Raw genomic sequence first — 14,229 nt, forward strand, 5'->3', positions numbered from 1 at the left:
AATTGGCCAATGACCAGCCATTGTTGGCCGAATAGCCTTAACATTGACTGAGGAGGGCAAGACAGAGAAGCGGCAAGAAAACAGGCCAAAGTCAAGATGAGCCTAATGGAATAGTGTGTCGTTTAAGTAAATGCAAGAGTGGAGAAATAAATCACAAATTAAGACGCAAGCATTTCTATCGAGGGAGATATTCCAGAATAATTAGTTTATTGCTCTTTTTATTTATTGAAATTTAGTTAATTCTGGTTCATTGTTTTTTTTTTTTTTTGTTCTTGTCCACAAGTCAGTGATAAGTTAATAAACGCACTCGAGAACTTTTTTTTTTTCGATCTTGAAGTCAAGAAAAGTCCCACTAAGTCAAGCAAGCTCAAGAGGTGCTCAGCCATAAAGCATTTTATTGATTATAAAACAACATTCAAGTATCTATCATATTTAACAAAGTCCATATAGTTTTTCTTTTTTTTACACATTTTGGGCTATTCATTCAATTACCTCCATGATGAAAATTAGCAAGTGTTTTTGTTTCTCTTTCCAAGTGAGGAAACTCGCAAATCCAGCAGCAGGGATGTTGTTCAACCTCCATCCGCTGACGTCATGCCGAACTTCTTGTCGAGTGTGACATTGACTCGGCAGCGCCTCCGCTGGTCGCAGCTAAGCAGTGCACTCCGTTTTGCATTTCTGCTTGGCGATGGTGATCCCTTTAATGGCTGCTATGTTCCGCCTTACTTCAAACAAGCGCAACCATAATAACGTCACGTGGAACGTGATGAAGTTTCTCTTCGACAATTGTTTGTATAATCGGATTATAGAAACTGAAAATATATGTATGTGGGTTCCTACATGAATTCAAATGGAATGTGAATTAATCACCATTAAACAAGTAAAATAATTCAATATCAATTAAGCTTTTGCCGCACCAATACATCCAAACTGTTGAAACAAAGTACTGAGTACAGTTATGAAGTCGTATTTAGCTTTTAAATACATCACAATTTGTTCTCAAATTTGGATACAATTTTTAGGAATATTCCACTGCCTCGGAAAAAAGACCTTGTCACATTTCATACATACTAAACCAGCAAAGATCAACACAGATAGAAGTAGGCAACCAATGGATAAATTTCAACCAAATCACCAGAAAAAAATTTAAGCATGACGTAGTGGTCTGCTTGAAGAAGAAAACCATTCTCTGTTTTTTCAATGGGTTTTGATGAGAAAGCACTCAGAAGAATCGTTTGTTGCATCATCTGGAGGAAGAAGAGCAGAGCAGATTAAGGACAAGAATCCACATGCAAATGTTCCCTAAACTGTCTCCAGAATCCAAAGATCCCATGGAGTCCGTGTGAGCTGACCCACCGTGTGACTGCTGCAGCTTCTCACTCGAGGACGGGCTTGGAATCGTCAGGAAGGGACTCGGAATTGTCGGAAGTGGCTGAAAGAGTGCAAACGCAATGCGAGATGTGAGCAGGAAAATAAAGTCACACGTGAAAAAAGTGCAACAAGCCATTCACTGCAAAGTGAATCGTGACAAATTTAACACCTTTTCCATGAATCAAGACTTAATAAATAAAAAAAAAGTTGTACTTACAGGTTTGAGAGTATTTGGCTGAAACGAAAGAGAAACCAAGTTACAGGCACATATGCTCACAAACGGGGCAAGACAAACACACATGGGCGTGGCTCACCTTGTCTGCTTCTGTAAAGCTTGACGAGGACCACCGTCAGCACCGCCGCCAGAGCGAGGAGCGCCAAAGGAACCGCAATGGCCACCACCTTCTTCCTGTACCGTTCCTCTTCTTCTTCTTCACAAGGAGTCACAACACCATCACATTAGCGAGCGCTGCGCGGCCAATCCGACAAGTCGAGCCAATCACCTTGAATGCGCGCGTTGCTGAGGATGCTTTTGCTCTCCAACTTGGTGACCATGTCTTCCTTGACGCCGTCCAGCTGGAAGACGCATTCGTACTTGCCCTCCAGGTCGGGCGTCAGCTCCACTTTCAGGTGGGCCGTGGTCTGGAAGGTTCCGTCGTGGTTGTGGAGGAGCTCCCCCATCTCCACGTTCTCGTGGATCTCCTCGCCGTCCTTCCTCCAAAAGAGGGCCGACGCACTGGGGTAGAAACCTGTGGCGTGGCAGGTGACTGGGGAAGAGGGCGTCTTCTGGAGGAGGGACACCGTGGGAAGCTCTGCGCAAGGGGAAAGAGGACGTGTCAGGAGGAAAGATGCAAACAGCAAAAGATGGAGGCAGAACTGCGAGAGGAGCAAAGATGGAACAACATGCGTGAGAGACAAAATGGAGAATTGTTGAAAAAAGAAAGATGCAAAGACCAAAATGCAGAACGGATTTCTGAGCTGATAAAAGATGAAAAGGAAAGAATATGCAGATGTATGAGAGGATGAAAGCTGGAGAGAATGTGTAAAGCAAAAAGAACGATTTTGAGCCTACGTCTGAGAGGAAGGAAGAGGAATTATACAGAATATGTGATGATACCAAAATGGAGAGTGTGAAACATGAAGAGGACAAGGGAAGGAGTGTTTAACGGCAAAAAAGAATGTGTGAGGTGATGACAAGAAAAATGGAGTCAATGTATGAGTGAAAGAAAATTATCGGAGGACAAAAGTTGGAAAGAATATGTGAGAGAAAAAACGATGGGAAGTAAGAGGTCAAAATACGGAATGTGTGAGAGGACACAAGGTGAGAAGAAAATATAAGATCGCATTCCAAGTAGGGGGAGAAAAAAGAACAAGTGATAACTAGAAACCATGTGGATGAAAGATGGAGAAAATTGATGAGCATTTCAGAAATTATGCAAGGACAATAGTGGGAGGTATGTGAGAGAAATGAGAAGTCAGAGGGAAACATGGAATGTGTGAGAGGACAAAAGATGGACAAAAGGTGAGAAGAAAATATACAAACGCAAACAAAGGAGGAGAGAATGAGAGTGTCATAGGAGAAAAGATGGAAAGAATATGTGAGAGGTTGAAATTAATTTTTAAAAATGAAAGCTGAAGACAGCATGTGAGGATTGTTGAAAAAGTGGAGATTGTGTGAGATGTCAGAAGATGGAGAAATTTGGGAGAGGCAAAAAATACACGAAAGATGGAGAAGATATGTGAGAGGATGAACAACAATGGATGAATGATGTAATGAATGTATGAGTGCATGATTGTGCAAGTATTACATTTCGAAAGAATATGTGAGAGAAATAAGGATGAGCAGTCAAAGGGCAAATAAAAACGCAAACCAATTATGAGAGTGTCAGAGGAGGAAAGATGGTATTAAATTTCGAAAGAATATGTGAGAGAAATAAGGATGAGAAGTCAGAGGGCAAAATATGGAAAGTGTGAGAGGACAAATGTGGAATGAGTAAGAAAGAACGATGCAAAGACCCCAATGCAGAAAGAGCTTCTCAGCTGATAAGAAAATATAAAAACGCAAACCAAGGAGGAGAAATCATGAGAGTGTCAGAGGAGGAAAGATGGAAAGAATATGTGAGAGGTTGACATTTTGAGCTAATATTTGAAAATGAAAACTACGGCATGTGAGGAATGTTGAAAAAGTGAAGAGAATGCGTAAAAGGTCAGAAGACTGAGAAATTGTGAAAATGTGAGAGGCAAAAAAAATGACACGAAAGATGGAAAGGATGTGTGAGAGGATGACCGATGAAGAGAGTGTATGAGAGCATGAAAGATGAATGTGTATTGAGTATGAGTATTGAAGTTGGAGAGAAAACGCAAAAGAAAAAAAAAACTCGGAGGGAACGTATGAGAAATATTGAGGACTATAAATGAGAGGATAAACTGAGAAAGTGTGAGAGGACAAAAGATGGAAAAAATGTGATACAAGAACATAATGAAAGATGAAGGAAAGTTGTAAATGGAGGAAAGATTGAGAGTAGAAGACAAATACAAATTATCAAATCAATCAAGTCATCAATTAGAGCCATTTCAATTTGTTGGCGACGTCAATACCTCTTTGGTCATTTTGGTTCATTGAGTTATTTTTAATCACTAAACAATACAAAAACCAATAAACTCAAAACGGAAAAAGGAAAAGTTGTATAAAAAACACTTGAATTCAAATGAAAAAATCTGATTATTCAATCAATGAAAGCATAACGGACAGACTAATCGATTTTAAAAATCTTCCGTGACAGCTCTAAACGTGAGAGCGTCAGAGGAGGAGCTAATCTTTAAGAATGAAAACTAAAGACGTGTGAGAATCAATGAAAGAGCGAGAGAATGCATGAGAGGTCGGAAGATGGAGAAAAGTGCGAGAGGCAAAAAAAAAAAAAAGAAAGACACGCAACACAGTATGTTGGAAAGATGGAGAGGATGTGTGAGAGGATGGAAGACGGACAGTATGTGTGAGCTGGGAAAGTGGGAATGTGAATGTGTGAGAGGACCAAAATAAGGAAGCCGGCGAGAGTGCAGCTCGCCACGACGGGGCGTGCTAAAACGGCGCCGATGTACCTGTTCTCATCAGGAAGTCCCGCCCATTGCGCACATGATTCTTCAACCGAGCAGGACAAATCTCCGTGAAGTAATGCTTGTTGTATTGATTGTACCCGTCGTCTTGGTCCCACTTGTTTTTGGTAACGAAAGCTTGTTGATTGGCTGCGATCCATCTCATTGTCTTCAGCTCAAACGAGATGAAGTCTTCTCCATCGTAACTGTGGTGCTCCCAACCATCAACGTCACCAGTCTCCTCGTCCCATTCACAGCCCTCCATCTTCTGGATCATGTGAACACCTGAAAGCGTGGCGCACACACCACGGCGTGACCACGTGTTCAGCGGCGAGCCGGCAGCGGCGTGTGTGTTGGGATGCGGTAAAAACAAAACGTGGGAGCGCATCAAATGAATATTACGAGCGGAAGGTCGAGTGGAAACCCACCTCCGCTTTGGTTGAAGCGCTCCTTTGCAATTTCAATGTTGACTTTGAAGAGCTGCTCATTGCGAATACTGCCCGCTGTCTCTCTCCTCCAGTAGTCTGGATCATCCGCTGTGATTTTGTCGACCCAGTCCTGCTTGGCTTTCATTTTCCTGCCGTTGCTGTCGTAGTGCAAAATTTGAATGCCGTCGACATACGCGGCCTCCCAGTACTCTGGCAACTTTGCACTCTGAGAGGACGTGACGAAATAGCTGAGCGTGTGAATCGCTGGAAGAAAAAGACAAAAATGGCGCACCCGTTTCTTGAACATTCGAGTCGGAACGCCGGAGGACAAATGAAGGAATGTTTGTGCAAGCGCTTTGGCACAAACACCTCATGGATTGGACAAACACACGCGATTCTTTTCTGACTTTCACTTTCATTTTTCAGTAAAAGTTAGATGCCATTGTGACGCTCGGTGAGATTTTTTTTTTTTGTGATTTAAAGAAACTTATTAAAGAACTCAAATAGCACCAATCTTAGCATTTATTGTCATACAGAAATGCCAGCCAAAATATGAAATAAAATTTATAATCCATTGAAAAAATGCAAAAATATTTTTCTTTTCTAAACAACAGCCCGTGTTACATTTGTGGCTCGCCATCTATTTTTCAGCAACATTCCTTAAAAAAGGCAAGACTAGAGAAAAACAATGTTAAAAAAAAAATCAAACAGCTAACACTTGTACAAAGAAATTGGTTCCAAGGCCATCGGGCTTTTTGCAAACATAATCAAATACTTGCCAAGCAAAAATAGTTTCTGTGTCATGGTCAAATTGATGTAATTGTTTTAAAAATTGTCAGCTGACTACATTTTAGCCTCAGAGGTACATCTTGACAAATGTACACAAATGAAAAATGTTGTAGCATAATAATAACAAAGTAAGCTACACAACGTGTTTTTTATGCATTTTTGGGCCAATATAGAGAACGTCTGATTATTCATAGCAAAGAATAAGTACAATAAAGTTCAATAAACTGTAAGAGAATGTTCTGCAGAATATTAATGTCAATAATCCTGGATAATTTATAACTAAAAGTCAGATGAATACAGTTGACATAACTTCTTCAAACTTATTCACGAATAAGAATCAGGAATAATGTATATTGAAATAAATCATGAATTGATTCCGATTATTTTAATATATTGAAGCAGACTGTGAATCAAAAGATGTTATTTTTTGAATGGCCGGCAATATAATCAGAATACTTTGGAGGACCTACTGCGTCAGTTGGTCATATTGCTGAGACTTGGTTCTACTGTGGAGAGCTGCATATTTATTTCTTTATTTTAAGACTTTCGCTTTAGAACACTCTGAACAGTAACACGATAAAGAACCAGGTTTAAAAATCCGATACTCAAAGGGGTAAAAGGAAGCAAGAGTTGGCTCGTACGTTTGCTTTTTAAGTAGATTTCCATATTTAATCGATGACTTGGATGATAGTGTGCATTATCTTGGTTTGTGTCATCTTACTATTATCAATACTACAAAAAAAAGTACTTAGTTCTGTATGCGTTTCATTGCTACGAGGAAACGAGTGTCCACCCGAAAGAACTTTGCGCTCATTGTTGACGCAGCAGCAAATGAAGAAAAAAAAACTCAGGCGCGATCAAAATCGCGAGCGTCAACATGAATCATCACAACATGAAAAGTTGTCAACAAAAGTGCTCTTACCAGGCGTCACGCTGGGTATTTGGAGAGCCGCAAGGAAAAAAACGAGTGGATTCATTTTAGGCATCAAATGTTGTTCTAACGATATGAGGCCGGCAACTTATCAGGTCAAAGTCGCGACGCGAAATGACCGCAAAATGCAAGACGCTTTTTGAAGCCTTTCCCACATGAGCCAATAAGAGCGCAGCCCGACGCTTACGTCATCCAACGCTGGACTGACAAGTGCTGCTTCCCCGATTTTGATAGTTATGATTAATTTTAGAACAAATTCGAAAGTAGTCGTCTTACTTCTTTGTGCGTCTGTAGCGAAAAACGACACCAAGTGTGTGCGAGAAAAAGTAAAATGAAATAAATAGCAGCACGGTTTTTTTGTGGAGTTTGTGTAGAAACAGTGCCCTCTCGTGGTAGTGAACGGTCACTAGACAAGAGATCGCTGGTTTTGTGTTCTTCGAAATCACGTGACGCCAGTCAGACGTTTCGATAAGAAATATCCATAAAGCCTCTTAGCCCGTTGAGCGTACGTCAACGCCGTTGCCATTTTGGATGTGGAAAGGTTGAGTACGCATTGGATGAGGCATTCAAAACATAATGACTGGTTATTCCTTGAGATGACAATTGATTTTTTCATAAGGTTTGCTAATGTGGTTGCTAAGTTGTCAGGTTTTGGTTTTTGGTTGGTTTCATAGTTAAGCCCATTGTATTTCCCGAACCTGGTATTTTTTTGACTGTGAATACTGAATGAATCTTTCCTTATACTTTGAGTCACTGTCAAAAACGAAGATGAACAATTTCAGATCTTGCCCAAGTTCCACTTTTTTTTTTATCTGATTAGAGACAAAAGAACAGCAAAGCCAACTCAGTTGTTTGTTTTTAAATCCATTGTGTATAGGTAAAGAGGCTTTCCCCTTTATACTTTTATTCTATTAATACGATAATACTGAATAATGGAACATTCGTGGTAAGAATAGAGTTGACATAACTTCTTCGAACGTTATTGACAAAGGAAAAATGAAGATAATGGAAAAAAAGGAAAAATTCGCACGTTCAAATTGGGGAGGGCCAACATGATTCGTCACGTTATCAAAAGCTGTCAACAAAAAGTACACAGCAACAACTAAAAGGATGAGTGAATTCATTTTAAGAATCCACAGTCGTTTTTTGATTTAAGGCCGTCATGTTGTCAAATTTGTGACTCGAAATTACCGCAAACTGCAAGACGCGTTTCGAGTTGAGCCAATCAGAGCTCACCCTGAAATTGACGTCATCAAATACGCGACTGACATGTGCTGCCGTTCGATTTTAATAGCTATGATTTATTTTAAAACAGATTCTAAAGGAGTTTTCTTACTTTTTGCGTCTGTCGCGTAAACGACACCAATTGTGCGTAAAATATAAGATGAGATGAAAAGCAGCACGAGTTTTTTTTTTTGGGTGAAGTGTGTGGTGAAACAGCGACCACCTGTGGTAAGTAAGGTCACTAAACAAGGAAGTGTTCGTTTTGCTTTCTTATAAATCACGTGACAAATTGTTTTGAAAAATATCCAGAAACTATTTTGCCATTTTAAGCGTACGTTGCCGTCGCCGCCGTATTGGATGTGGAGTATTGGATGACATAATCTGGCGATGCATTTGAGATAAGAATAGATTTTTTTCACAAGATTTAATTTGACTTGCAAGTATGTTCAAGTGCTATCATTGTACGATGGCAGTAAATTCAACATAATTTGCTTAAAAACAACCAAAAGATTGGCATGTTGTGAGCAATTCTTCAATTCTATTCTCCTCAATTGCCAATCCACTCCCAGCTGGTTTACAGAGAAATAACCAAACCAGTTTTTTTAGCCTCATGCTAACAAGTCCTTTGAGAAACAACACAGGCGCTACTGTGTTCAAATGAAAGAGCAATACGTGTCAAAGGATAATGTAATATTTTATGTATACATATTTATTTATTCCTCCGCGAAGAACATCTAATCACTTGAGTTACTGTATATCCGTATTCTGATGTGATACTGCTCCCAGGTAGCTAATTTTGTTTCAAACTTTGTTTTATTTTGCAACCTGTACACAGTATTGGATGGATGGAATACAAAAAAAAAAAAACACTTCATATGTTGCCCTGATTGTATATTGAGGATTTTTTTTTTACGTCTAAATCTTTTGAAGTTCATAGTTTATAATGTGATTCTAAAATATAGCCAATCACTTATGATAGCATTGGTCCATTTTAACATCGTTTTGCCAATAGAATTTGTTTCCTTTGTGGTTACTACTATAAAGTCATGTATGTTCACAATGCTGTGATTTTCCTCTGTGAAGATTTTCCTCTCCAGATGGTTTGTATAGAAAGTAATCTTGCCAATTTTACCAAATTTCTCCAAAGTAAGTTTGAGTGCTCATGTGGCTTTCTGGTAATGACGTTACGTTTGGCTTCTCTGGTTTGTGGAATGTACCCAAGGCGTTTTTGTCGCACCCGTTCGTCCACATTGTTGAACAGTAAATAATGAGCAACAAAATGCCACTCAAGCTAAATGCTAACATTTACTGGGGGGAAAAAACTAAACAATTAACATGCTCAAAAGTAGCATCAATAGTTACAGCCTAAAACCAAAGAAAACTAAAGTGTCAAGTGTTCACTGTCTGGTGTAACGTATTATGTTGCTAAGATGTCATCTTTTGTATGTTTTTAGTTCAATTGTTAAGGCCATTGTATGTATTCAAGTTGGTATTATTTTGACAGTGACTTATCTTACTTTTCGCTTAGTTCAGGTGAATCTTATTTCGATTAAATTGTGACACATAGCATCTTTACATATTTCCCCTACTGGAGATGAACAGGTGGAAATGCTTCACAGATCTGGTACACACACACACACAGAATTTTCTAATCTTTTAAAAGATGTTTTTTTCTGTAACAGATCTCCAACAAAAATACAAAAAAATCACGCCTGTGACATTTTTTGCGACTGTGCCTTGCTTCGATCATCTCAACACGGAACACCACACGTAAAAATTCAATCCCACCTCAGATGTAAAATCCATTTGCACAGAGCTCCTAAAATTACACCAAAATTGTAGGATTTGAATCAACAGCGCCCCTGCTGGTGGCAACCGGGTAGTGCACTTCATATAGCATTTCCGTGTATGTCATTGATTTTTTCGGGGGGGAGGGGGTCGATTATGTTCATCCCCAGCAAATCACATAACAAATTCCATCCAGATCAATGTCACCTTTGAAAGAGCAAAGCAAAGGCAAATGTTAAGTGCACATAAAACCACCGAACCCATCTCCACAGTTCAAAGATCAGGTGGAGTCCGCCACTCACCTAGTAGGATCTCACTCAGAAACAGGCTCACAACTAGGACTCTTAACCAGCTCACAATCCGAGGAAACAGCTAAGGGAGCAGAAACACAACGTGACATGTGACAAATCTGCTTCCATTTTTGAATCATACAACTTCTTTCACTTAGGTTCTTGGCCCTCAAAGCTTATTGAACTGCGTTTGCCTCATTTGCATATGGGAAGGTACATATGAAGGTTTCTATTGGGACTGCAGAACAGGCTCATTTGTCTTTAAAAAGTTTCAGGTATTCCCTGTATTACAGCAACAACAAAAAAAAAGCAGTAGCTCTTCAACAGTTCAAAATTTCAGTGTTATTACTTTTTTTCAATTACAGTATTGAGTGCTATTTTTTCCACTTCATTCACTGCCATTGTTGGCTATAGATGTCAATTAGTTAAATTACATTTTGTAGTTTCGGATTGCGCGACAGTAGCTTTCATTCATGTGTACATGAGTGGTCATCGAAGTTTACCCTGATGTGTCAAGTGAGGCCTCGTTCGCACTGATAACAACGGTTAAATCCTAACCAGGCTTTCATCAGACAGCCTCATTCCTTGTGGCTTGAAGAAGAATGAAAAATATTTTACTTACAAGCTTGAGAGTACTTTGCTGAAATGAAAGAGAAACAAATTTATATTTACTTTTTCTTCTAAATGGTGCGTATGCCCCATTCGGATCATCCTGCCAAACCAATCATTTGTGTCTCTTAACCTTGTCTGGTTCTCTGAAGCTTAGCAAGGATGGCCACCACTGCCGACACAAGCGTGAGGACCATCAATGGTACAGTGATGGCCACTATCTTCTTTTTTTCTTCTTCTTCACAAGGAAACAAAGAGCAAGTGATGAAGAGAAACATCTCACGGGTGTGAAGAATATTTCAAGTCAGCGCTCTTGGGTCACCTCTTTCGTGCGTGTTGCTCAGAATGCTTCTTCTGTCCAGCCTGGTGACCACGTCTTCTTTGACGCCGTCCAGCTGGAAGACGCATTCGTACTGAGACTCCATGTCGGGGGTCACCTCCACTTTCAGGTGGGTGGAGGTCTGGAAGGTACCGTCGTGGTTGGATAGGGTCAATTCCATCTCCACGTTCTCATGGATCTCCTCGCCGTCCTTTCTCCAAAAAAGGGACGATGCTCTGGGGTAGAAACCTGTCGCGTGGCAGGTGATTGGAGAGGAAAACGTCTTTTGGAGGAGAGACATAATGGGAAGCTCTGCACACAAAAAATGAAGAGGAAAAAAAAAAACAGTCAATTGAGGTTGTAATGACAGAGGCATTTCTAACGAGCAGAAAACAAACATTTTAGAGTCAGGGACGTCCATTGCCAATATTTGCGTAAACACAAAAAAATAATTGTAATTTAAAGCAAATCACCCCCCCCCAGGAAAGAGGAAAACCTTTCGAGCGCCCCCACTCGTCGTGCCGAATATAAATAAAATTATTATCTATAACATTTGTATGAGTATACTTAAAAGGATGCTGTTTCATTTTTAACCTTAACAAAACGAAAAAGCAAAATGAGGTAACGTCCAACAACTGTTGACTACTTTTTAAAGCTTTTATACAGGTTAGATAGATTGTACAACTTGTATACCGGTTGTATACAAAAAAAAACAACAACAACAAGTGAATCAAAATGCTTGAAACAAGAAAAAAAAAAGATGCCAATCCTTATTTTACTGCAATTACACTTCACCTAGCGAAAACAAAGCCTTTTCCCTGGGGTCATCCAATGTCACCCTTGGATGACCTTGAGGTCACCCCGACCGGCATCACCTATCCCCCCCGGGTCATATTAAATTTTACAAAATAAATATTGCAAACCAGTTGCTGCCAAATATTTAGTGACTAAATAATCAAGCTCTTTGATGATGTCGATTACGTGGGTCTATTGGACGAATTCCAAAATCATGACATTTTTCAAAACATACAAAACTGTTTGAATTGATTGCTTTATTGAAGAGGCGTGAATACTTTCACAATTCAATATAAAATCAAACGAACACAAATATTTCTTTTTTTTTATTTATAACCCAAATTATTTCAGGAACCCCCTACTGTCAGGCCACGGGCCCCCGGGGGTCCACGGACCCCACTTTGAGAACCATTGCTATAGAGGGCGCCAACTTACTTTTTCTCATCAGGAAGTCCCGCCCATTGCTCACATGCTTCTTCAACAGGTAAGGACAAATCTCAGTGAGGGCATGCTTCCTGTACTCATTGAATTTGCCCATTTGATCCCATTTGTTTTTGGTGGCGAAAGCTTGCTGATTGGCTGCAATCCACCTCATTGCCTTCGCCTCAAACGATATGAAATCGTCTCCGTCATAACTGATGTATTCCCAACCGTCAACCTCACCGGTCTCATCGTCCCATTCGCAGCCATACATCACCTGGAACATGTGTACACCTGAAAGGAACACACATGTGATGAAGGGACACGATTTTTACGGGTAACTGCATTTTTTTTCAATTGAAAAACGCTACGACGGAACGTAAACAAACCGCCGGTTTGGTTGAAGCGTGCTTTAGCAATTTCGATGTTTCTTCTGGAGACCTGCTCATTCCCAATATTGAGAGCTGTCTCGGTTTCCCAGTGATGAGGCTCATCCGCTGTGATTTTGTGGACCCAGTTATGTTTGACGTTCATTTTGCGGCTGTTGCTGTCAAAGTGGGAGATTTGAATGCCGTCCACATACACGGTCTCCCAGTACGCCGCCATCTTTGAAGCTTTGGTGGAAGTTGTTGTAAAATAATTGAGGGTGTGAATATCTGAAAAAAAGCAATTACGCACATTTGACTCGTTTTGGTTTTGTTTTATTCAAGTTGTCACTCGAGGCCTTCTCTTGCATCTGACGACACACGCTCTCACTTACATATACTTCCAAAAGAAGTTTAAATGCATTGGTTTTACCATTAGCTTTGATTCCTTAAATATGTCACTCAGTTTGAATGATAAATTGTAATAATAAATATAAAAAAAAAAACCTCATGCATCCTTAAAATTTACATTGCATTTCAACAGACAAATGGATTTGAATACATGCAACTTTATAACGATAAAGTAAAATGCTTTCTAACAGAAGTAAAGCAGTGATGTGCAGTATAACCCTGTCACTACCGATTTTTTTTTCTGAAAAAAAAACTTATGACATACGTATACAATTTGTTTAGAAAATTTGTTTAAAAATTCCCACTTCCGTTTCCACCAAGAAATACCATGAACACTGTATAGCCCATAGAGTCTATGGAAAAAAAAGTTGACATAACTTCTTCGAACGTTACTGACAAAGAACAAATGAAAAAAAAAGAAAAACACGAGCATGTTCAAATTGGAGATCGTCAACATGATTCGTCACATTATCAAAAGTTGTCAAAAACAGTGCACTTACCAGGTGTCTCGCAGTGTATTCGGAAAACAACAACCAAAAGGATGAGTGAATTCATTTTCAGCATCCACAGGTCTATGTCTATGTCATAGACCATACGTGTACAAATAAACGTGCCAGGAAGTGAAAATGATCACTAAACGCCTACAATACATAGTGATCGGCACAGACTACTGTAATACACATAAATAGTCCATATTATTCACATATTTCCAAACTTCTGCATTTCTATTTTTACACTGATGTAAGGCTCAAAACATCCCTTATTATTACAAGGCAATTATAATATATATAAGGTGAATTTGGTGACACATTTACAGGTTTCTGAATTACCTTTGAGCAAGTTATTCTTGCTGAACAACTTGTGTTTTTAATATAAATGTCCTTAATTTAATAAATTGTGTATTCCGTAGTCTTGCTGATTTAACTCATTATCTTGATTTGTGTCACCATTCAGCTTAACTCCATCAACTAAATATCCAAACATTAAGTATTTGTTATTCAGTCGACGTTGACGCAGTAAACATAATAGGAAAATGCTTCGTTTCAAAACAAAGAATGGGTTAATTCGAAATAGATTTATTTTGAAAGGTCCACTTACCGGGTCTTGCGATACGCACAACCGCAAACAAGACAAATACGATAGCAAAATTCATCGTCGTTCTTTTTTTTTTTTTTTAAACTTTCTTGTTTGGAGAAAGTTGAGCACGAAGTAAGCGCGTTCATATGTGTCATGGATATGTACAATAGTGGCTCATTCACATTCGAAATGAGATACAAGGTCAGTTTGTGGTGAAACCGTGACACCTGGAGGTAATTGCAATAAGGACGCGCTCGTGCGGAGTTCTCTGAAATCACGTGTCACCAGCCATCTTTGAGCTGTACGTCGACACTGCCGC

The 14,229-nt window shown here is 39.5% G+C and overlaps 2 protein-coding genes across 6 annotated transcripts; both read right to left on the minus strand.

Annotated features, from left to right (window-relative positions):
- Window positions 1-375: 375 nt before the first annotated feature.
- On the minus strand, window positions 376-6,772 carry LOC148406333 (major histocompatibility complex class I-related protein 1-like). 2 transcript variants are annotated; one of them, XM_088404790.1, is made up of 8 exons: window positions 6,604-6,772; window positions 4,893-5,156; window positions 4,471-4,749; window positions 1,875-2,183; window positions 1,686-1,802; window positions 1,589-1,606; window positions 1,381-1,432; window positions 376-1,247 (listed from the first exon to the last, which is right to left on the minus strand). In XM_088404790.1, the coding sequence occupies exons 1-8, from the start codon at window positions 6,665-6,667 to the stop codon at window positions 1,244-1,246; spliced, it is 1,107 nt and encodes a 368-aa protein (XP_088260916.1). In that variant the 5' UTR covers window positions 6,668-6,772; the 3' UTR covers window positions 376-1,243. The 2 variants fall into 2 exon arrangements, with proteins under 2 accessions (XP_088260916.1, XP_088260915.1); XM_088404789.1 differs by having other exon boundaries at window positions 1,357-1,432.
- A 2,705-nt stretch (window positions 6,773-9,477) lies between these two features.
- Window positions 9,478-14,080, minus strand: LOC148406334 (class I histocompatibility antigen, F10 alpha chain-like). 4 transcript variants are annotated; one of them, XM_088404787.1, is made up of 8 exons: window positions 13,932-14,080; window positions 12,447-12,713; window positions 12,073-12,351; window positions 10,846-11,154; window positions 10,657-10,761; window positions 10,537-10,554; window positions 9,927-9,996; window positions 9,478-9,831 (listed from the first exon to the last, which is right to left on the minus strand). In XM_088404787.1, the coding sequence occupies exons 1-7, from the start codon at window positions 13,984-13,986 to the stop codon at window positions 9,938-9,940; spliced, it is 1,092 nt and encodes a 363-aa protein (XP_088260913.1). In that variant the 5' UTR covers window positions 13,987-14,080; the 3' UTR covers window positions 9,478-9,831; window positions 9,927-9,937. The 4 variants fall into 4 exon arrangements, with proteins under 4 accessions (XP_088260913.1, XP_088260912.1, XP_088260911.1 ...); XM_088404786.1 differs by lacking the exon at window positions 13,932-14,080 and adding an exon at window positions 13,334-13,436 and having other exon boundaries at window positions 10,657-10,758; XM_088404785.1 differs by lacking the exon at window positions 13,932-14,080 and adding an exon at window positions 13,334-13,436.
- Between the last annotated feature and the right edge of the window lie 149 nt (window positions 14,081-14,229).

The sequence above is a fragment of the Hippichthys cyanospilos genome, chromosome 21 (assembly GCF_059441005.1).
Source record: "Hippichthys cyanospilos isolate Australia breed blue-spotted pipefish chromosome 21, RoL_Hcya_1.0, whole genome shotgun sequence".
NCBI classification, from domain to species: domain Eukaryota; kingdom Metazoa; phylum Chordata; class Actinopteri; order Syngnathiformes; family Syngnathidae; genus Hippichthys; species Hippichthys cyanospilos.